We start from the raw sequence: 25,164 nt of genomic DNA on the forward strand, positions 1-25,164 counted from the left end.
TTGACAAAATAGACACAATCACTCTATATGTGATTTACTTCATAATTTTTTTTTTTTTTTAATAGACCAAGTTAAGTTAATATTTTCTATATTGACTTTTAATTTATCGATCAATTGTCCCCTTAATTAACTTAACTTGAATTAATTATTTTCGTTCACCTTTGCCTATGTGTAGTATATATCTGTCGTGTGTTTTGCTGTGATGTAGAAATCACTTCATTTCTGAAGCCTATTAGAACCAGTTTTAAAGTTGCAAGTGATGATTTATGACAACATATTCAGTTTTCCACAAACGTGCTCCCTAAATGTATGTTAGTTAATAGCTTTATACATCTTTGACCAAATATTATTTTTAATAATAAAAACAAAAAACAGTTTGCTCGAGAATTTCGTTTATATTTAAAATTCACTAATATCATATTTAATAAAATTTTACGTTTTGATTGTGATGTTTAAAAAAAAATGTATTGATATAACTGTTGTTCAAAAAAAAATATAAAACAATTTAAAACCTTGGTATTTGTTAAACGAATGAACAAATTAAAAAAAGGATTTTTTTTTGTAAAAATAAAAAAAACTTTTAGTTATTTTAAAAACACAAATCTATACTCATATTATATTCTCACCAAATTAATTTTATAGATAGGAGCTATTATATTATGAACTATTATTATTATTACTATTAATTCTGGCAAGAGTGGAACGCCAAATGTCGTGCAGTTGGAAACGAGTAGTAGAATAGTGTCCGGCGACGAATTTTTTTTTACCCTTTTGCCGCCGAAACGCATTTCTGGGATTTTCAACATTTTTTCTATGGACTTCGTTTCCACCAGCAACGTGACTTTCGAGGTAGAACGCCGTGCTGCTGCCACACTAATCTTACATTTTTTTTCCTCCACCGTATAGCTATAAAGCTTTAACCGTTCAACGACGACGGCTGTATTTTATTAAATTCGCAGACATACTATCGCGCTCACAAATTTTTAGACAATTTAACTTTTTACATAGTTATTACGATATTTTATAACATCTATTATAAGTGATTTTCTATCGTTTCAACACGATTTGTTCGGGTCTAATAACATATCATATTCTATGGAATTATATTATATGATATAATATAATATTATATAAGTACGTCCATTTAGTAACCATATAGTGACTTAATTATTTTAATCTATGGTAATATTGCAATATCGACCTATAAATTGATTGGAGAAACGTATTATTTTTCAGCAGTCCAGTTTTAGGAATTATATCGTTGAAATAGGTTTGCGGAGAAAAATTGCGGAATTTCGAAAAAAAAATTTTGTTTTTATTTTAATCATCTTAAAGTGTTTTATCGACGAAACCGCTTTTCACATTTTTTTTTTTTTTGACAGATGTTATATTATTACGATGTATATTCGTTAAGGATTGTATATACCTCAACGTAGATAAATAACTCACAAATATCGTTTTGGCGATTTCGGAACTGTTCAAACAGAAACGAATCTTATATAGTTTAATAATATTTAATGGCAAGATAAAGCCAAACTTGCGTAGTTTAATTATTTTTAACTGGAAAATACCGAAATGAAATACTGTAGAATATTCTTGATTTAATATTTTGAACGAAGCAACGAGAGACCATGTGGTTATAAAAGGTAGTTAAATTCTTTTAATTTTCTGCAGACAACTTTTTGATCAGAATAGTTCGAAATTCACTAGACGCAGGTGCATGTATATTACCTATATCCAGTGCACACACTTAATTGGTACTTTTGAGAGGTTGATTATTTTTATTTTCGATAAATGTGTAAGGAAAAATTACCGAAATATTTTTGTCGCAAAAAATCGAATTTTATTATTTCATCGTTATTCTTAAAATATGATTTATTGTTCTGAAATTCTAAAATTTTCAACCGAATAATTAATGATTAAGTAGGTGCTTGTTAAGTATTGACAATGGTGAGATCTTCATCTTATATTATTATGCTCAAATTCGTTAGGTCCATTATTTACATAATAAACCAGATAAATTTCACTAGTTTTTAAATTTTAGAGCATCAAAAGCAAACCTTCACAATCGCATCGCAGACAAAAAATGTTAGATGATGAATTTTTAAACGGTGTAAAATAGTAAACTATTAAGATTATATATTTTATTGGTTTGAAAGATCCGAGAATCGACCTGCATGTGCATTGCCGTTAGAAGTCTTTTGAAATAGCATTATATTATAATAACTACGAGGGGTATACAAAGTGCGTCGACGAAATATTTAAATATGAATCCTCTTGGCCAACCACGAGATTGGACTTGACCGTATGGTATACTTAGGGGGAGGGGGTAATACGCAATCATAGATTCAAATATTATTCAGAATTTCTTGGGATGAGTGCGGGTCAACGAATGAGATACAAACAAAGACGAGATGAATGATGATGCGGTCTAAAATAATAATCATGTGTATTAAAATATGGAATAATAATATTATTATTATCGTACGCAATCGCTGGTCGCGGTACCTGCAGTGACGTTTAACTCTCCGCGGGCGGTTTTGGAGATGGCTGCGATGGAGGTGTTTCGGTTAGGTTGGAGAAATATATTATTATTATTACTATTATCATCGAGAATTTCACGAAAATTCGCGTTTGAGTCGACTATACATATACACACGTCGGCCGCCGCCACAGTCGCTGGAACCTCCTTCTCCCCTCTCGAAACGTTTCCTACAGGGAAAGGGTCGTTCGCACAGGGGTCGCAACAATAAAATGTTATATATAATGCGTCTGGTGAGTCTGCAGCAGTGGCTATGAATGGCGAGAGACCGAAATTTACGCGAATATATAATATCATTTTAAAGGTGAATTAATATACTAACGAACAGTACTTTAATACTTTTATTTTTTCTCGAGACGACTGACGAAATAAATTTACCAAACTTTGCAATATATTATGCGTTATTTTCGAGGGATTCAAATTAGATTTTAAATATTTAAAAAATATATAGGTACTAAAGTACTTCAGTAAGGCGCTGTGGATACGATTTAAATTTTAAATAAATATTTTTAAAACAAAAATAATATTCTCGATTTAAATTTTTTTTCTCTCGAGCTTACACAAATACGGTCACGCAAGTGAACCCATACAATTGTTATTACATTAAATCACGATTCACATGCGGCAATTGGTAATTTTAAATACTGATTACTGGAACTATACCACTTAAAAATCAATACAACGTGAACTTACTAGTGTTATAGATGTTGTGTAAATTTAAACAAAAATTCACCGATCACCTCACGGTTAAGCTAAAGCCATTTATCGTGCTAATTATGCTTATTTTATAACTAACAAAAAAACATAATATTGTTAATTTTCTTTTGATTACATAATATATGACGTTATAGGTAAATCCCATAGTTTTTAATTTTCTAAATCTCTAAGTTTTCCTACATATTTCAATAATATTGTTTTTCAAAAATAAACTATAACTTCCCCCCCTCTCAAACGATCATAATAATATTTGATATTTCTTAAAGGCGTTCTAAATTCGTCGAAATAAATTTATTTACAAACGCGAGTGGTTTTTTCAACTCTACTCGATCGTAATATAATTCGCTGCAGTTATTTCGTTTTTAGATCTATACAGAACAGATCACGACGTTTTATATACATAATACATTACGTCGGAGACTTAGACGTCACCGGGACGAATGAAATATTCATGTGAACTCGCGTTTCACCGTGTAGCCCTTGTACACAAAATAACGTATTATTATTGCAATGTGTCCCCCGTCATGTACGAGGCGCGTACACCCATCGCTGTACAGCACTTTCCCGATATGCGTTGCGAGAGACGAAATTTGAAACAAAGTCGGCGGCGATTTTACATCATGCCGTGTACACGTACGTATAATATAATATTCGTAACCACAATATTACCGGCGCGTTTTCTCCTTTTCTATAGAATATGTTTCCGGTAAAATTCACCCCGTTTCACAGAAAACGACCCTCAAACCGCCGCAGCGTATGTTTAGGTACAGGTCACCGACCATGCGTACCTGTCTGCTTAATTTTAAAATGTTTTTTTGGTCTTTATTCAAATTTATAAGATATTTTTTACGACTGGATACCTAAACGTGACCTATAGTTATAGGTAGGTGTACCTCGACGGATACTCTGATCACTGTTATACAGTGAACAAATAAGATAAATACGTACCAATAATATTTTCTACGTTTACGTTTACGTTTGTACGTTTACTCTTTCCTGACATTATTTCCTGTGTAGATAGATTGTCCGTCGAATCACACTCCTAACTATTTCGCACGGTTTCGGAACATCTGACTTGTCACAGATGTTTTTCAGTTTAATATAACAACTGTATAACAATTGGTAGGTATCGTGTAAAGTGGATGGAAAACTGAAACACGTGTGATATTATTATTACATATATCTGTTAAAAGTTCAAACGCAATATTTTATACAAAGTGCGTGGTGGTCTAAAATTTTTGCCTAAACGTGTTCGGACTCGCAGAGCCTCATTTAACGGGGGGCAAGGAGGGGCAACTGCCCAGGGGCGGCAAATTTTATGGTGTTTGATAGAGCGGAAAATTTTTATGGATCAACATAAAATAAAAAATTAAGGGTAGCATATTTCAATTTGCCCCGGGGCGGCAACATAGCTTAACGCGGCACTGCGGACTCGTCGTCGCCAGTTATTATTTTTTTTTTTTACTTCTAGATTAGGATAGATCTCGGTTTAATGTGCACACTATACGACTCTCAATTATAATGTTTATTAGTTGGTTGACTGACCGTGGTATAGAGTTCCCGCAGTATAAATCCTCATAGGTATAATAATATTAAATATGTAGCACATAACCACGCGAGTTTTAGCACTATTTAAAGAGTTTCGTGCCATAAAAACACGCTGTTATTTTAGGTATCAGTAAAAATTATTATAGCTCGACATTAAAATTACAGCACACGTAACATTAATTCGAAACAACAATAATAACTGCAAGCAAAGGAGGAGATCTTTGCGGACATTAGTAATATTAAGCAAAGTTAGGCTGATGAGAGATATAATATTATTGTAGTGCTTTAAAGGCATTTCGAGTGGAACAAAGAAGAGCGATTCTCTGATGGCTAATTATTTAATTTGAATTTAAAACGATGAAAGATGAAAATAAATTTTGAATTTGATTTTTCGTTGTTAATCTTTTCTGCGTATACTATTTGATTTTGAGTTGACTAAACGAATAATTTTGATGCAACCAAAAAGTTTCGAGTCTCGAGTGTTTGGATTTTGTGTTTATCGATATTCTTCGGTGTATTTTTTGAGTGACTAATAAATTCAATTCAAAGACATTTTATTTGAATGCGATTATCGAATGTGTACTATATTCATATTGTAAATTATATGAATGCACATTGCATGAAGGTACTACGGTTGTTCAAACGCGTTTTCATGATGCCAAACCACGTACGTGTCACACCAGCCACCCCCCCTCCCCAATCATTTTCATAATATTGCAATTTTAATATAATATCGTTTAGTATGATTTCCGTACGAATTTGTATCACGTCAGCTCCGCTTCACCCCTACCGAGGTTTTTTTTTCATATATCTGAGCTCCTTTGGTCATATACAAATTCGTACAAATATCATATACCAAATGATAGAATAATATACAATTGCAATAATTTGAAAAAGATGAGGTAGGCTGGTGTGACGTAATTTGCAAAGCCTCCAGAGTACTATATTATATTTTTAATAGGTCGGTGATCGACGGCGGACGACGACGAAGTAATAACAGATTTAAATATCGAAAATATTAGTCGTTACAGGTATTAACATATTATTACTTTTATTTTATGTAAAAAAAAAAAATTAAAAAAATGGCTACTCACTAAAATTATACAATAACATGCGCGGTTTACCGATTATTGTACACATCATGAACGTTTTGGGGCTGATTAAAAATTATTAGTTTTTAACACGACGAAGACGATAAGAAAAATTAAATTAAACAGTCTGCACGACGGCTTGGGTAGAGCTTGTTATAAACAACCTTTCGCGAATTTTGGCGCCAGTTGAGTCTGTCACTAATAATAATATTACAATAACTATATAATGGTATAATAATAATAGGAAGTAATGTGCTGTACATGTGCAATGAGCGATAATAATAAACCCAATATCATTATTCATTATATTGCATTATTATCGTACAGTAGTCCAACTTTTATTGTGGTGCTTAGTGTAACGTCCATATCGAAATATAAAAAGTGGGCCCACTGCTTATCACTCTCGAAACGAGGGTTACCTTTAAGGCGTTGGCATTTGTATACCCTGTATACACGGCACAAGACGTAGCTTAGACGACGCTTGATGATGATTAGATTAAGTGCCGATTATAAATGGGTAGATGATATTGGTATAGTAATTTTAACAATAATTTCGTTACCGCTAACCGAGTACAGCGATTATACTATATCATTGACGGTGTAGGTAGGCACGAAAAGATAAAAAGTAGATAGTTGTAGATAAAAATTATGTGATTGGTAATCCCGCAATACTTGGGATTTACGTTATAATTTTTACTTTATTGGCCGGGCTCTGACCTTTATATGTATATTAAGTGATTCGTATTAACGGTTTGTGACAAAAAATTACATTCTTCTGGACCTGTGTCGTGTCATTTTTTAAATTTTTTTGACCAAAAATCGATTTGAAAAATGGCACCATTTTAGGTATGGACTCAATTCGAAAGACGATACTCAGTAGTCATTGATATACGTGGAATAAAAAAAATTAACAAATTGAGAGCTGGAAATCCAATATCGGCCGAATAAATATACGAAATTATTTGAAAATATAATTTTATATCTTGGAGAAAAAAAGTCGTTTAAAATCGACGGAGTCGGTTCAAAAACTTATAATTATTGATGTAATACATTTTTCCGAAACGTATATACGCATCAAAAAAATACACGTCCAACTACCTACAGATCCTTAACCTGTATGATAAAATATACCAAGGTATAATTATAATATGTATATTATAATAGGTACTAATCCGAAATCCGTCCGCGTGAAATTAAACTTTTTTTCGTGGAACTGCCTGAAATCGCGTCGGCCGTAAAAAAAAAAAGTTTCGACACGAATATATAACACAATATTATGTAGTGTTAAGCCCATATATTATGCGATATATAATATTTATGTGAAAAAAAAATTAAACGGTTTGACGTGCGTGTGTTTTGTTTTATGAGGGTGCGAACAACGTCGAAAACTAAAAACAAGCGATATCCCATCTCCCGTAGTCCGTCTCGTAAAAAATACGCAACTTTCGGCGGGCCTCGATTTAAAACTTTGGTTTCAGCTAACATATTGTTCTTGTTTTCATCACTTCGATAACGTGTCGTCGAATTTTCGCAACGTTTAAATTGAGTATTCCGCAACTGATAATAAATATTATAAATTACAGCAATGTCGATATAGAAGATTTCGAACTTTCAGTCGAATAGATTAGGTATTTAACGACATTTTATTGTTAGTTAACTACAGTGTAACGCGAAACGAAAAGAAACGGTAATTCATTTTTATTCATTCAATAATAATTATACTCTAAAAAGCTATACGTTTTAAAATGATTTCGAAGCGACGTATTCGTTTAGCGTATTTCAACATTTTTGGCGATCTTATGTTAACATTATAATATTGAAAAACAATAATTATTATTATAATAAGCAATAATTACATATCTATATAAATATTATTCTGATGATATGATACGGTCTTCTAATGAGGTAGCAACGCATAATAATCAGAAGGATGATATTTTAATGAAAATTCGAAAGTCGGTAAACAATTTTACAATTCAGCGTTAGTAGCTAGAATTCGAACACGGTTAAAAAATTATCTCTTATCGCTTCTGAAACTGATTATGCACATTTTCGGTGTTATTATACCAAATTTGATGAATTATTTTTATTTTCACTGATAATCGTTAAAATACTGCTACGAATTACAATATTGTACAGATGCCCAACGAGCTATATAAATAACTATTTTTTTCTAGAACCAAAACTGACTTACCAGAACAGTCGTTCCAAACCACACCAAGTGCTTTTTATCATATTAGTGACAAGTTTTACAAAAATGATTTAACATAAAATCTGTAAATACTACGATTTCTATTAATAATTGCGAATTTAATCGATCCTTTAACGCTTTAAAATAATCAAATAAATAAAAATGAAAAAATTATATAAAAATATTGTACTTATTTCGAAACAGTCAATCCATTAATATGGATTAAATTCCTTTGGAGCACTTTGAATACCTTCAAAATTTTGGGAAATCAGTTTAGGAGGTCCTTATAATCCTTATCGTCGAGAATCTTTCGGTACATTTTAATTGGTACTATTCACGATATTTATTGTGTCAGTAAGTTGTTGTACAATTATTATACGGGTTACAATGATATTATAATACAACGACAGGTTATAGAAAGTGTATTCTACGTATAAGAACGCATCGTATAACATTGGAAAATGTATCCTTCTGGTTATCCTGCAGTAACAAATATTATTAGTAAAAGCAAATGGCGTTTACTATATCCAACACTTTCATTACGTGTTTCAGGTCCGACGACGTCTCGGTTGTGTGGCCGGTGGACGAGACTGTGGACGAGACGGTGGCCAGCAGCATATTTAATTACGTCGTCCGCCTCACTGGTCGATACAGACTTGGCTAAGGTCTTTCACCGCTAGGAAACTGCTGTAGCTGCAGTCCGGACGAAACGCTCAATCTGGGCGATAAGCAATATACCTGTGTGATCGTTTGCCGAGACGGCGACCGAATCGCGCGGACCCGTACAGATAAGCGATTACTTTAGCGTAAACAATTATAATAAGATGAACGATAATTAGCAATATTATAGTGATAACGGAACGTCTGAGTTGAATTTTTTTTCCGCCAAATGAATGAACGAAAAGCAATATTACATTAGACATTTCATAGTGTACGGTATATATTAGTGTAACAACAATCAATACAGACGGAATCTGCAGAGCGATAATCGATTAGTGCTCAAGTCAGTCCAGATCTGGTTTTTTTTCTTTTCTATATTTATAATAATAGAGTATAATACGAGAATAATTTTTTCCCTCATTATACCGCCACGACGACGGTTCTACTCTGTCACCATGCCCCGATACTACGCGGTGAAGAAACTGGGACCAAAACTGATGTTACACCAGCAACAGCAGAACCAACAGCAGCAACAGCAGCAACAGATAATAATTCTGCAACAGCAACAGCACGAGGAGGCCATGGACGAGTTGGAGGACGACGAGTGCTGCAGTTCCCGGTCTTGCACCGAGTCACCTCCACCGTTCACCGATCCCACGTCTGTGAAACTCTACAAGCCTCTGGAATCCGTCAACATGTCCAAACACAAAGGTAAGAATTTTTTGCATGAAATTGTTTCCGGGAAAAATCCCCTCTCTTCCTACCCGCGCGTAATATAATATCGTATGATCATTAAATATTGTATCGAAAAATAAAACACTTAAAGAATAAGTCAGCATACTTAGAGGTCACCGATTAATATTTTAGGAATGCCACATTGGGAATCTGGAGATTTTTCGCGGTCCATCAAAATTTCTGTGGTTGGTAAAACCAACAAACAAAAATGACAATTGTTTACAATAGTAGAACGTAAAATATTAACGGATTTCGCTTTTTTTTTTTTTTTTTGTCCGTGGGCCCCATGTGATCGTCAGGCTGCCATTTGGTGTGGTTACTGGCGGGATGATATCAGTTCTCCTACAACCAATAATTGACTACATTAGTATGGCCGACTGTAAGAAACCAAAATCTGAATTTAATTTAGGTAGAAACTAGGTACGACTATAAAATGCCTAAATATTGTCTAACTTATTTTAACTTTTTTAAAGTGATTTTGTTGTTTTTTCATTTAACTATTATTAAGTAGAATATTCTCTTGGGGAACTAAAAAATAAATATAATTTTATTTAAAGGATAAATTAATCAAAGGAAAATAAATACATACTTTGTCGAGCATAGTTATGATCCATTTTATCATAGACAAGTATAATATATTATATTAAAATTAAAATATTAAATGTTAAATAATAACAATAACAGTGATTACGAGTACAATAATACGATATTTCTTTATATCCATTTTTAATAAAACAGAGGTTGGTATCGTTGGTATCGTTGAACTCCCGCCTACTAAATTCTTATCTATCTGTAGGAGAACTGTATGTCCCCGGTTACTTGCATGTCACGTGTTGGGTGGATCTGCGGCATGAGACGGTGTTACGTTTTATGAGCACGTTAAAAATTTAAAATAATATACCATCAATTATTACATTAGGTTGGTACTCTATCGTTATTAATTAAAACCACCGTGTCATCGTGCTTGGCACAATTCATAGAACATAACATAGAAAATATACGAACATGAATACCTAACGTGAAGAGGATACCGTCCTTTAATAGAACCTCAGAAAAGGGAGCTATACGTATTTTCCGAAATATTGTTTCGACCAATTTATATTGAAAAAAGATTTCACAAAAACTTTGGTTCTGTATAGTTATTAGTTATTACACTAAAAATATTCAAAATATGCTATTATTATTAACAAGTAATGTTATTAAATATGCAGCTATTTAAAAAAAATAAATATTTTGTTTCAATATACAATTACTATTTAGGGTTCGAAACATTTTTTAAATATGCAATTAAAATATTCGAAAATGCTTTTAAAATATTTCAACTAAAATGAAATTATAACGGAATATTGTTTGTTTGAATGCCCCTATACGATATTTAATTCTTAAAATATTCCGATATTCTTTTTCTTTTATTTTTTTGCAAAATATATCAAAATACGAAAAAAATGTAGAAACCCAAACCTGTATAATTAATTGGTTTTGTCGTTTTATAAAAAATATTTATATCTAACGAAGATTTGTCCACGTTTATCTGTAAAATATTATAATATGCGAATGCAAAAAGTTAATAAAAAAAAGCATTTAAATTTCACCGTAATAGAATAATATTATTACGATTCGAATGATGTCGTTTTGTCTGAAAACAGCATAATAAGTTACTGTGCATGATAATAGATTTGGATATCTGGCTTAGTAGTTTACAAACTAAGATATTATGAGCTGTGAAAATGTCATGGGAAAATGCAAATTTACGTGAATTGTGTGGATAATATTATTATTTTACTAGTTAAAGGAAACTTCATAATTGGAAAAAAAAAATTATATACACATTTAATAATAATTTATGTTCAAAAGAAAGTAAATTAAACACAACAATATAACATTACATATCGTACTTTATTTGAGTAGGTATTTAAAATATGAATTTATTACAGACAATTAAAAATAAGTTATTTACTGAACTTCGAGTACATTGCATACCGGTAAATTCAAAACGAAAGTAGCGCTATATGGCTCTGGTGATTTGGGTTAATACAATAATATCAGTAAATGGTTACTTAGGAAATAGTGGCCGCGCGTTTGCCGAGTTAGTCGTCGAAGCGAAATACAAATACCAAACTACGCGATGAGCATGAAGTTGCCCCCCCCCCCACTTCGTGCGTACTTTGAAAGCAGTGTAGTGAAATTGCATACTCTGAGTGCCGCGTTAAACTTTTCCCACTAATGCATCATTGTTGTCACGTTCTCGGTGCTCCGATAGATTTACGAACGCATTCGATGATATACCATAAACCAAGCGTAATTTTATAGACTTAGATTTTCGACTGTAGTTGTATGTCGATATACATTCTCTAGTGTAGATATATAGTTATCGAGAAAAACTGATACAGTAACGTCATTGTAGCTTGTTTTTGTCACCAACTACGAGTCCAGTGATGATCACGTCATTATTGTGACTTTGACAGTCAGTGGTTTAAAAAAAGTCTACGGAGCGAACGTAACACCAAAATAATAATAATGCAATTATTATGAGGCCTCGAAGGCAGAATATTCGGTAAATACAGGATATTAAAATAAGAGACAAAATAAATTAAATATCAATACAAATCAATACAAATCAATACAAATCGCATTATTAAAAACGATGAAACTACTTAAACGGAATTGATTTCAGTTGATTAATATATTATAATGTTGATATTATCATTGTAAAATAAATTAAAACATTTAATATTATTACAGTTCATTATCATTCCATATCATTTTATAAATTATTATTATTGTATATTGTTACGTGGCTTTGTGTCTCGAGCCTAATTATTAATATCTCGACCGATACACATCGTCGGTCGTCAAAACCTCGATATTTGTTGTAGTCGCGGAAATAAATACGAAATACTCACAGTAAGACGATGCAGACGTTATTGAATTCAGTTGTGAATTTTTATTATTATTATTATTATTATTATTATTATTTACATTACAAATAAAACGCTGACACGGTTAAACGCCTCTCGACGACGATAAGAGCTAAACGAATATTCTAGCATGACATAAAGCATAATCGTTTTCAAGTGATACACGATTTTATCGCGAAGTTATTGCCAAGGCGATGATAATAATATTATTATTATGATATACATTACGACAAAATTGTACACGTTTCAGCGGCGAAAGAAAATTCAAAACGGTCACCCCGAAGTTGATAAGTTGATCGCGGTTGCGTCAGGTCATGGATCGAAATTTGCTTTATTCAGTTGCGTCCGTCGTTCTGCGAACAAAACTTGATTGATTTAGGCACGAAGGTGACAAATTGTCACGTTATTGATCGTGTCATTAGGATCGATTGATACAAATGATTTGTATGGATTTCACGTTTTGACTCGCCGCCGTTTGTCGTGTGTCTTTTTCTTCTCGCGTCTTAATATCGTGTAGATTATAATAATTACTTTTTTTTATCACCTGCTATTCATAAACCAATGTCAATTAATTATTGTTGGATGATGTAGATCATATTCGATTTCGATATCTATACCCATTTTAACGTCGGTTATGGATTTTGATTCAGTTATTATAATGTCCAAGCATAGATCGTTTCAGTAGTCACTGCAGTCATCGAATAACGATTTCTCAGCGTTTATTCCCTCTCCGAAGAATAGTATTGTATATTATCGGATTACATTAACATCATAATTTTTACACCGGATATGGTCATTAAAACCACGTTTCGTGCAATCCTTTAATTGTATTATGTATTATACGCGACTACAACTCACTCAAGGGTACGAGTCAACACCGCGGTCCGCCGGCACGCGACCGAACGTTACGATGTCATTCGCAGGAAAAATATTTAACGTGATGAAGCGTATACAAGACGCGTTAATCCGTCATTACATCTAAAATGACTGTCGCCAATTGATATTTAGATATCGTAAAAAGTAAAAACTTAAGTCACAGTATAAATACATATATCTGTGATGCGTTTGCAGGATCGATATCGTGTGTTCGGGAATTGAACGATGAGTAATATTGCGTACAACACTTTTTGTATTAAATATTAAAAAATCTACTCTACTCGTATTATGTTATAGAGTCCTGCAGGATACTTTTCGTTTGAACTATGTATATATTATGATTCGGTGTGATAGTGATAAATACAAGATAAGAGATTGTGAGTACAAAATATATAGGTACACAAGAGACGTTGAGCACAATGGAGGGCCGCTAAATGGAAGCAGGACCGAAAAACTCACAAGTTCGGTTGATGCACTCGCACTCGATGGTACGCTTGCACTTGATGATGCACTTGCACTCTATACGGGTGCACTTTCAAGTTTAGCATAAACTTATTCGCAATATTCTCTTCAGATTCTGACTCAGCTACAGCGCAACTTGCAAGCTGAGTAAGTGGCACACTCGAGACTCGACTTCGGTATGCACGCACGTAATGGTATAAGCTCGTGCTGATGACACTGTCTCGCTGACTAATATATGACAGGTGGCGTTTTCGAAAGGAATCGCGTTACTGAAGGTTTTCTCTGTATATCATGTCAAAAGATAAGTCAAATTTTTAGCCATCCGTCGTTTTCGGTGGACAAGAAAAGAAAACCGTTTCCACTTAACCTCGAGTTAAAGTATTTGCAGCAATAATGGATGCAAAAATAATATTCACCATTTAAAGAACAAATAATTATGATCCATGTGTGGTGTGTGAATTGGTGTTGTCGTCAGACGAACCACTACTCATTATATTTGAAACAAAATTTTAAAAACTAAATAAAATTTTATTTTTAATTGGTACCAAACCGAGAAGAATGAATGATGTGAAATAATGATATTATTAGAATATTTTTACGATCGCCACCAATGTGATACGCTGTACGTGAATCGTTTATCGTATACTCGTTTATTGTTCCGTCAGAAATAACCGTGAAAAATCGTTTGCTTCGAATCGCATACATCGCAAATGTCTAGTCGAAATCGATGAAAAAAAGATTACACTATCCTAAGACAGTGAAGGTGTACGGTATACGTGGTATATCGTATTTGTATATATTGTTGAGTTTTGTAAAAACATATAAATTCAACGCCTAACGATAGTCCAAATGCCACTGTGAATTTATTGGTTTTCCCTCTGGCGCCGCTTTGAGATGCACAATACTCTAATACAATACAATATCATAGTATCATGTCATTATTAACGGCATCGTTGCCGATTTCGACAATACTTTATAATAATTGAGGTTAACTGCATTCGAACGCGTTATATTATAATGTAATATAATTACTATCATATCATATAGTTATATTAGTGTATGGCGTGCGAACAACGTTTAAAAATTTCATAAAATATAAAATTGTTTGAATTATTGATGATATGAAAAAATGCTAGTTTGTAAAATATTAACAAAGACGTGTGTCACGTTAAAACAATTTTTCAACTCCCTTTGTTTAAATATATATATATAATTATGTGTATTTTTCACTTCTTAATTAATTGGTAAATAGTTTTATGTTTGCAGTGGTCTCTTATCTATTCCTCGCTATATTACGATAACTCTTTCGGGCCAAACACTCTACATCAAACATTGCACGCCACTATATATAGTGCAATAAAACATGTTTTGTATATAGCCAAACGTTGTAATTCTCACAAGAGTATCCGATCCATGTATGGAATGCATACCAACCTTTTGTACGATAAATTTCTCGTATTCTTTTGGATTTGGTTTTAATTCGTTGTATGGTTAAAATATTTGTAATCAAAAAGCTTACTATGTTTAAGCAACTGTTAAGTATTATTTCGATATCGATACGATATCGATAGCCGATATGTAGTTGCGACTTGCGACTACTCTCGCACGATTTACATACATCACAATAAATATTTGTTATTTTGTATTGAATAAGATGAATTTATTAATTTTTATCGTGTTCTACGTCATCATTGTGGATTTATTTTCGTGTATTTGCATTATGCAATTTCAAACTGATGGGGTTATTTTTAAACTTCGGCCGATCACGAATTAACAAAGGCAGCAGCAGCAGAACTCACAATAAATATTTGTCGTCAATACTGAACAGTTGTTTTTTCACGCTATTTTCTCGTTTGAGTACTCTGCACAAAATCATTTTACGATGGTAATTATTAGATAATATTATTCTGGAAATTGTCGCATAGCTGTTTCATTATATATATTTGTATCTGTACAATATATTTGTATCTGTACATAAATAGCTTTTGTCCGGTAGTCGAGTCTGTGCCGCAGAGATACCGTAGTAATATACTAGCATGATAATCGCTTTATTTTTTCACCGTACTTAACACGAAAGTTCGACTTTAATTGCTATTTTTATTACAAGACGATGAAAAGAGCCACCTGGTCACGCCTCGTTTTAAAAGTATGATATCTCAATCGTTTATTATTACATTGAACGTTGGTAGGTATGGAAAAACACACCCCTTTCTGGCTTGCGACTGTTATTAAATTAATTAATACAGTTGTATTGCCTATACCTTTAATTATTACCTATTAGTAAACAGAGCGATTTTTACAGTGGCCATCGATCCACGTGGCATAGATAAATACTTTAATATCGTAACGAAAAAAGTTTTGTGTTTGCTTTCATATGATAATTATGCGTATTCATCATATTTTGATACAAGTCAACAGTACAATTTAAATAATTTCTTAGATCGATATATCGGAAAGATATCAAAGTTTACATCGTATCATAATATTATTATTAAATTGGCGTTTAATGATTTAGGTAAAATCGGGTTTTTTTTTTATATATACCAATGACAATCGCGTGTAGTACGAATTTTATAATCATTTCGATATATTAGGCAAATAAATATTACACAATGTCACAATTATACGCGTTTACTTTGAAATTATGTATAATATTAATAATCGATTCGGTCGCAGTTTTTTGCACGACGTTACGGTAAACTGTTTTTATTCACTTAACAAAGTATTATTTTGCTTGGCAATAATAATTATATATTATACGTGTGATTAGTGTCGTGAAAAAATGAACGTGCGTCAAAGACCGAGGTCATATTATGATGGCGAACAAATTGAAACAAAATAAAATAGAATTTGTATTATTAGATTGTATGACGATTACAATAATCAACTTTACGTTCTTGGAATCTGCGATATTTTAACGTTCGAGATTAAATTCTTCGCGCGCTTAAGAGAAACACGTATGATGGCACAGTGTGTTGTTTTGAAGTTTTTATAACCGTGCATTATACCTAGGTCGTATATTATACGTATAATTATTATACCTAGGTATAGGCACGTCATGATGAGTTCAACGTTACGGAATAGCCGGGCGAATCCATTTGTCTCGTAGATTGACTTCTCCATGAAATCGAATTCATGGAAGGGAGATTACGTATTTTCAATAGTGATTAATGGAAAAAAAAATTTTTAAATGGACGCTTTGTACAGTTTTCTGAAAAGTTGATTTGACCGATGATTGTTCCGCTACTGATCGCTTCATACATTTATCTTGACATTATTTTAAAATCGTATAATATTCGACGGGTGCAGTGCAAGACGTGTCCAAAACCATCATAATATTATATTACGAGTGAAGTTTTGCAGTCAAAATCGTCGGAAGCCTTATATTATAAACATTCGGCCGTTGTCCAGAATATAAAGCGAGTACAATAATTAATATTTAATAAGGGCCCACTCGCATTTCAATGCAAAGTGCATATTTTTTTGGTTGGTCTCAGACAATATGCTTTTCAAGTGCATAATTTGTTTCATGTAATGAGTGTTACAAGGCTAAACATTTTATTTTTTATTTTTTTTGTCGTATATTCGGACTTTTTTTTTGTCTTCAGGACATATTTAGCGTTATCGAGGCATTTTGTTGGGTTTTTTTAATGCATATTTGTTCAATATACTGTAAAAATTTAGCCTATTCAAAATATTATCTTAAAATAAATTGTTTTCCATGCGAACTGTCGATCTTTATTTTTCGATTCAATTTTCATCTTATTGTAATAGTTATTGAGCGTCACCCGTATTCGGACAAATAACACAATCATTAGTCAACTTACGTACATCGCGGTCGTGTTAGGTACGCGTATTTTTATTTGATGTTCGTAATTTTATTTTAATAGTGTTAAATATTGCGTTAAAAATGTTCGAAATAAATTAATCATCTACTTCTTCACAATTGCATGACTAAGTAAACGAATTCAGAAGAGACTTCTTTCAGGTTTTTTTTTTTTTTTTTTTTTAATAAAATAATAAATAATAATAATATCTTATTTATAAATTCCAAATTAAAATATAAAATTGTATAAAATATATATTGCATTTTTAACGGAATTTTTAGCCAAGTGCATTTAAATGTTGGCCCTACTAATTTATATGTTTTTAAACCACCATTATATTATATTATCAGATTGATAGTATTTTTGGTGGAAAAAATCTCATAATTAATAATTATAGTTGTGTTTAAAAAAGTTTTGAAATTATATTATTATAATATATTAATACATCTTGATCTCGGGATCGTGTAATATTAAAACACACGAGGATATATGGTTAAATATCATGTCGGAAGTTTTCCATCCAGATACCATAAGTCACATGATCATGACCTTTTTAATTATTAAAACCAATCTTATAAAAAATAGTTTATAATCTGTTCTTGTTTATATAATATCGAAATACTGTATCCTTAAAAATTGTTAAATTTAAACTCCTTGTATGCCAATGGCCATAGACGTCGAGGCTTATTTATTTGAATAATAAAAAAATAATAATAATACGGTTGCTCGCTATATGACGACAGCTGATGGTTTCCCACGGCACTTAAGTATGCAACGTATCTCTTGGTGATGATACATCAAGGATGGGACGATAGCGATCGAGTTTACCACCATAAAACACATACGCATAATACTGTCACATTTATACCACATCAACACATCGTTGTATTGTACCTTGGTTGCGGTACTCCCGCTGCGCATTGCGGAGGTGTATAATAAATAATATTATGGTCGTCTGAGCACGAAATATTGTTTCAAACTTTAATTGTCACAGAAAATGGCTCTGTTTTTAACGTACAATATTATAATTGATGCATCGTTATTATTTGTTTTCAATATATAGAACCTATTTAGCTTTTTTATGTATTTATTTTTAGTTTTATTTTTTTTTACTAAATGTACAACTTTTTTCTTTTAAGAACAGTAAGAATATGTGGTAAATAATTTATAGTTGTCTACATGAGTAATTTAATGAGAATAGTCATCTAGTGGTAACACTATTTTTAGTGTTGTTTCACATACTTTTTTAAAAATAATAATACATTTGAATGTATTAAACTTGAATTTAATGATTAAATTATATTCTATAATACAACAATACATTTTTTTATGATTTTACTATACCGAATAATTAGCAGAAATATTTTTTTTACAAGTATTAATATACTAATAAAAACACGGACGTGTGAATCAGCCTTTATAGTTTATTTTAAGTTTTATAATTTTATATTCTTAAAATAAATTTGTTCTCGTAATATTATATTACCTATACAATTAATTCATGGATTTTAAATTGAAATGAGGGCCGCATCAAAATCTACAATGGGCCGCGGGTTAGACACCCCTACTCTATGTATTATATGTTCCAAACACAATACCAATAATATCATTGAACTTTTTTCCTCAGTACACAAAATTAAATAGGTAGGTAACCAAAAACTACTCATTAGAGTTTTGATTTTGATACGCTATTATGATAAAAAATAATGACCTGCTAAATAATTTTCAGTAAAAAGGAGGGTGACTTGTTAGGAAGCACAAGAAATATCAACAATTCGGGATTATGATCTTAATAATAATATGTAAGTGTGTTCAAATTTCATACTTTGAATAACTACTTGAGCATGTTCGGTGAATCACTCTGTATAAGATTATAAAATATATCGTCTGAGCGAATGTTTGTGTCTCATATACATATTATATTAGCGTTTTTTAAATTACCGCCGTGTGCATCTCAAATCACGATAATATTTGCATACGCCGTTGTTTGTACAATTGATTTTTCGAGAGTCGAGACATTAGAGTTCGATACGACGTATACGACCGCTCAAATATTATTATTTTCTCCGACAATGGCGCTCATCGTCTATACCCGTGGCGGAGTATCGTGGTGTGGGGAGAGGGTGTAACAAATCGTGAATAAAATTGGACAGCGATGTAAGGTATAAGAAATAATAATGTCATACATTATTACAATTCGACATTGTTGTTGTTTGCGGAGGGGTATCTGGCGTATACACAGAATATTCGAGAGTATAATATTATAATATTTTTAATAAAGATTTCTCTTGCGGGACGGCCAAGACCACGACGACGCATCCCCCTGACAGCCCGGACAGTAATTGAATAACAAATTTTCCCAAAGAATAAAAATCGTTAATCATCCGGTCCATATTTTTGTACATAAAACGATGTACATGTATAATACTATTATATAACAAATACGATTTTATTGTAACTGAGATTTTTAAATTATTCCGTACAGGTGCGCAAAAAAAGAAGTTTTTCGACGTAAAGGACATATTAATGTAGACAGAGTGGGCCGTGATATTTATAAATATATTATATACTTTAATTTATCTATTTACGAAACGATAATCATGTGCTGTAGTTGTGATCGATATTTTTTAGTGTTTTACCGTTCATAAAGTGTATAGAGTTCTTTACTACGTAATCGCTAAAATATACTAACTGTTATTTTTCATGATATATAGAGGATAAAATATATATGGTATATTATAACAGGTTACACATGATACTGTTATTGTTCTTTTCCGTAGTATGAAGATTCTCAACCTATAAGAGGTCCGCTGTAAAGTGGTTTTACAAGTATAAATATAATTATTATTATTGAAGATCATGCATTTTATCATTCGAACGGAATCTCAGTAATATTTGAATACAAACATATTTTCATTTTATCAATATTTTGTTGAATTTTAAATGTATATACGATTATTTTTGAATATTAATGTTGCCTAGATTGACAGCTGATTTGATGTTACTTCTAATAAAACAATAATAATTTTTTTTTTCATTTTCACTAAGTGGAAAAAAAAGAAAATAGAAATGTCTTATATTTTGTAATATATCGTATAGTATACGAATACGAAGCACACGAAACAAACACAAATGCAATGCAATCCAAAACCAAAAACCCACTAAAAAAGATATCCGCTACAATGTTATATAACATATAGTTTCATACATAATATTCTATTTTAGCACTGTCAAATTTTAAACAATCGATTTCAATATATTATTCAATATAGTCATAGCGCACGAATAAATTAATATATAAAAAAAAATCTTCGAAACAACACAATTTTGTGATGATTCAAGCTCGAGTGTTCGATGGACTTAACAATATTTGATAGACGCAACAGCGATCTCAACTCTGTGGTGAATTTCACACTAAAATATGTTATTCTTATTACCGATTGTACATCAAATTCCGCGTCTAATGGACGTTCACAACGCACAATTCGAATTAGAGATGTGAATTATCGTTTCATTTTAATAATACAACATAATTTCTCGATAAATAGCCGATTCACCGATATCGAAATCATTGACGCACATGGTTACATTTTAACTATTAATTCGTCTTGCACTCGGTCGAATTATATTAAAATATTCAACGTTCTAATACTTTTGATGTGAATCGAGTTTTGCGTATCAACATGCTGAAAGGTACACGCTATTCTGTTTCATATAGTAATTATTACTATGAATGGTGGTGCCGACGTTGCATAATGTCATATTATTATTTTCATATAATATAACAAAATATTCGATAATAAACTGCGTAGAGTAAATTCGAAATTCTCGACTCACGAATCATCGCGAGAGATGACGTCACTCGCTATCGTCCTTGTAATCGTAATAATAATAATAATAAATATATTTTTACAATAAATAATATTTGCGTTTCACGTTTGTTTTGGGACTATCGTTTATGATGCGCGTGGTGAACAATATTCGTTAACGCTGTCCGTCTCCTTATCGATCGCCAACAAACAATTATTGTAATTATTGTATACAGGGTGATTCGTTTATCAAACAACACTCATTATTTATAAAAGTATTGACTTTTTTCAAAATATTGTTTTACATAGTTTCAAGTTGTTAAAAAACCAACGCTTTTATTAAAAAATTATATTTTTAAATATTTTTTATCCTTATCATTTTTTAAGTTTTTTACTTTTTTGAATGGCAACATAGTTTTTTAATTTCATATTCCAAAGCAGAATATTTTTCTAAAAATTTTGATACATAAAAATCGAATTTAGGACTAGTAGTTTATGAGTTGTAAGTATTTAAAGTTTAGACAAGCGGAGTAGTGGACAAACATTTTGCGGGGTAACCCCGTACCACTCCACTCTGCCAATCTAAACTTTAAATACCTATAACTCATAAACTACTAGCGCTAAATTCAAAATTTTAACGTAATAATTAATCAAAAAAATAGCTTTATTAAATTATGAAATTTGAAGTTTAGGTTACCATTTGAAAATCAAAAGTTGATGGTGGTGTATATAATAAATATAAGGGTGAAAAATATAAAAATAATAAACAATTCAAGAAGAGTGTAAATCTACAATTTTGAAAAAAAAAAAAATTGAAAAAAGTCAATACTTTTTTAAATAATGAGTGTTGTTTGATAAAAGAATCACCCTGTATACGAAAGATATTATATTATATATATAAAAGCTCCAACAAAATCTCCGACTTTTATTGTCAGTTCAGGTCTCGTTAAACGTATTTTTCCTGTAGAATGTGACGTTGTGTAAGTCTCGTGGTTACCGCCAGTTACCGGTACGATTGTATATTCCACCGAAGTCATTAGGTAGGTATTTGATTTTTTTAAATTTTTTTTTTAATGACTAACGCGTTGAAAAACTAGAGGAAACTATGAATAAAATTAATATTTCACAACACTAACGTTTTGTTTGTAAATCGATTGAATGTTTTTTTGATAAAGGATTAAAAAATTATCGACGCTAGAGAATTGAATGTCTTATCGATAACATATAACATTCTATTTTATTATATACGGCTCAGTGTATTGCTCAGAAACGTTTTTGTTTTGTATACAGGAAAACGCTCTCTACAACACGTTAAGGGCCATAGCGATACACGGTACAGAACCCGAAACCCGGTATGCGGTATCCGATTTTCAAGTTCGTGTCCAAACAATGTACGCATTACGATAGCACAAATAATAATAATATATGAAATGTTATATACCGCGAGCCGATTGTCGCGTGGTTGGAAAACGAATTACACACGTTATTGTAATGTGATATAAAAACGAAACAAAACGACCCGTTATCGTCACGCACAATAATTATTGTTATGATAAACGTGCAGAAACGCATTTAGAGGAGACAATAACAAACGAGAGTGAGAGAGATTTTAACAGACAGACACGGAGAGAGTGTGTGTGTGTGTGTGTGTGTGTGTGTGTGTGTGTGTGTGTGTGTGTGTGTGTGTGTGTGTGTGTGTGTGTGTGTGTGTGTGTGTGTGTGTGTGTGTGTGTGTGTGTGTGTGTGTGTGTGTGTGTGTGTGTGTGTGTGTGTGTGTGTGTGTGTGTGTGTGTTTGTGAGAGAGAGAGAGAGTGATAGAGAAAGAGTGAGAGAGAGAAATAGGGGAAGAGGGACCTGCTGCAGCACAGAGTCATCCACCCCACCTACGACACACAATGGTTAAAAAAATAAAGGTTGAAATTCGTTTTTCGCACCTCTCTCGAAATTCGCATTGTGCAAGGTACACTAAACTACCACCCCCCGACCCCTCCGATCGTATTCCACTTGTAATTTATATGCGGCGGCGTTATCTGCTGCAGCACCGTAGGTCGCACGCACACACACACACACACACTCACACACTCGCGCACGCTCACACACACACACACACATACACACACTGTCGCGGGAGTTTCGCAAACACAATAATAATATTCTAAATTTAATATAAATAACGCCGCGCGAGTTGGCTTTCAAAATGCAAAGCTAGCGCGTGTGTAAATTCAGCTCGTACAACAATGATGTCGCGTACATTGTATTGTTGTTGTCGTCGTCGTCCGTTGTTGTTGTTATTATTATTATCGTCGGAGTTGGAGTCACTGCCGGCGGCGTGTATATGCACACGATTATTGTCGTCGTCGACCCGGGAAGGACAAAAGCCTTTCGGGAGGATAGGTCTCCCTCGTCCACTTGTGTTTATACTATTCTTTATTTTTGTTCACATTTTAGCGCCGTGCCTACGGTAAACGGTAAACGGCAAAATATATTTTATTTTTTTTTAACGCTCTAAATTGTAACACAATATATTACATAATATTGTTATATTATGTATTGTAATAAGTAATAACATTATATTATATCCCGTGCGATTTATAACTTATATTTCAAATGTGTCGGCCGGTTTGGGACCGCATTTTAATGTTCCAACAACGACCCGACCACACTTGCGTTTTGTAATAATAATAATAATAATAATAACGATAATGTAATGATACACTTGACGGTGTTAACGAGGTGTGAAATCGTGCAATGGTCACTGCTACGAATTCCAATTACCTATTTTTACAACATAAAATAGGGGAATGTTGTCTAGAGTAGAACACGATTGAGAACGGTCCTTATCAGCCGTGCCTTTTTTAATAATACGATTGAGAATGTTTTACCTGCTAACTTTTATGCAACGTTGCCACACATTAATTAAAAATATAAAATATACAATAGATATAATAGATATCAATTACTATATTTCTTTGAGTTTTTGGTTACAGAATAAACTTATGTGGAATTAAATTTGATAAATAAAAATAAACACAAACATCATTGTAAAATAAATACATTTATCATCACTTATATGTCAGCTTAAGGAATTTTTCAAGATTGAAATTTAAAAAATTAATATTTATTTACAACATGTTTATATTTTTATTTGTCAGTTTTAGATTAAAAATTTAAAAAAATCAAAAATCAAAAGCAAAAGCAACAATTTTCGTTCATTTTATAAACAAATTTAAGGTGAATTTTGTCAAGAAATGCAAAATAAAATAATACAAAAAGATCAGCTTTAATCAGCAAAATTTCAAAACACCAAAAAAAAATATGCCCTTGGATCAAAATCTCGGCCCTAAAAATTGTTACTAAAAGTTTAGACAACGTCGCTCGAAAAATCGTTCTCGATCGTTTGATTTTAAGGTACAAAATATTGTTTCTTTGATCTTCCGACTATCGTTCTCAATCGTGTTGCTAAAAAGGTAAAAGGTTCTCAATCGTACAACACAGATTGTCTAACTGCGCTCGCTTCTGGGAACGCATAGGTACTCTCATACACTCGAATTGGTTCCGATTATTTTTTTCTCGAATTATAATTAAATTAATAATAAAAAAAAAAAACAAACAAAAATTGAAAATTGTTTTTTGGCAGTATTTCCTATAGCTAGCATTATATCGACCCTACTGCGAAAACCCGTAATCCGATAAAATACCCGAATCCACTTGGAAGGCTGTGTAGGGGTGTACACTTACCTTTAAAATATAATCGAATTTTCTCAGAAAAAAAAAATCATACCTGCCAA

At 32.1% G+C, this 25,164-nt stretch overlaps 1 protein-coding gene across 2 annotated transcripts in view; it reads left to right on the plus strand.

Moving 5' to 3' along the window:
* Positions 1-25,164, plus strand: part of LOC107165775 (uncharacterized) — a 77,215-nt gene that overhangs the window by 22,898 nt on the left and 29,153 nt on the right. For both annotated transcript variants that reach the window (XM_089222790.1, XM_015514166.2), the window contains one exon: positions 8,642-9,460. In XM_089222790.1, coding sequence (XP_089078916.1) covers positions 9,205-9,460 — 256 coding nt within the window. In that variant the 5' untranslated portion in view covers positions 8,642-9,204. The remainder of the gene's footprint in view (positions 1-8,641; positions 9,461-25,164) is intronic.

This window comes from Diuraphis noxia, unplaced genomic scaffold, assembly GCF_037042655.1.
Source record: "Diuraphis noxia isolate RWA-SAM2 unplaced genomic scaffold, SU_Dnox_SAM2 contig0003, whole genome shotgun sequence".
Taxonomy (NCBI): Eukaryota; Metazoa; Arthropoda; class Insecta; order Hemiptera; family Aphididae; genus Diuraphis; species Diuraphis noxia.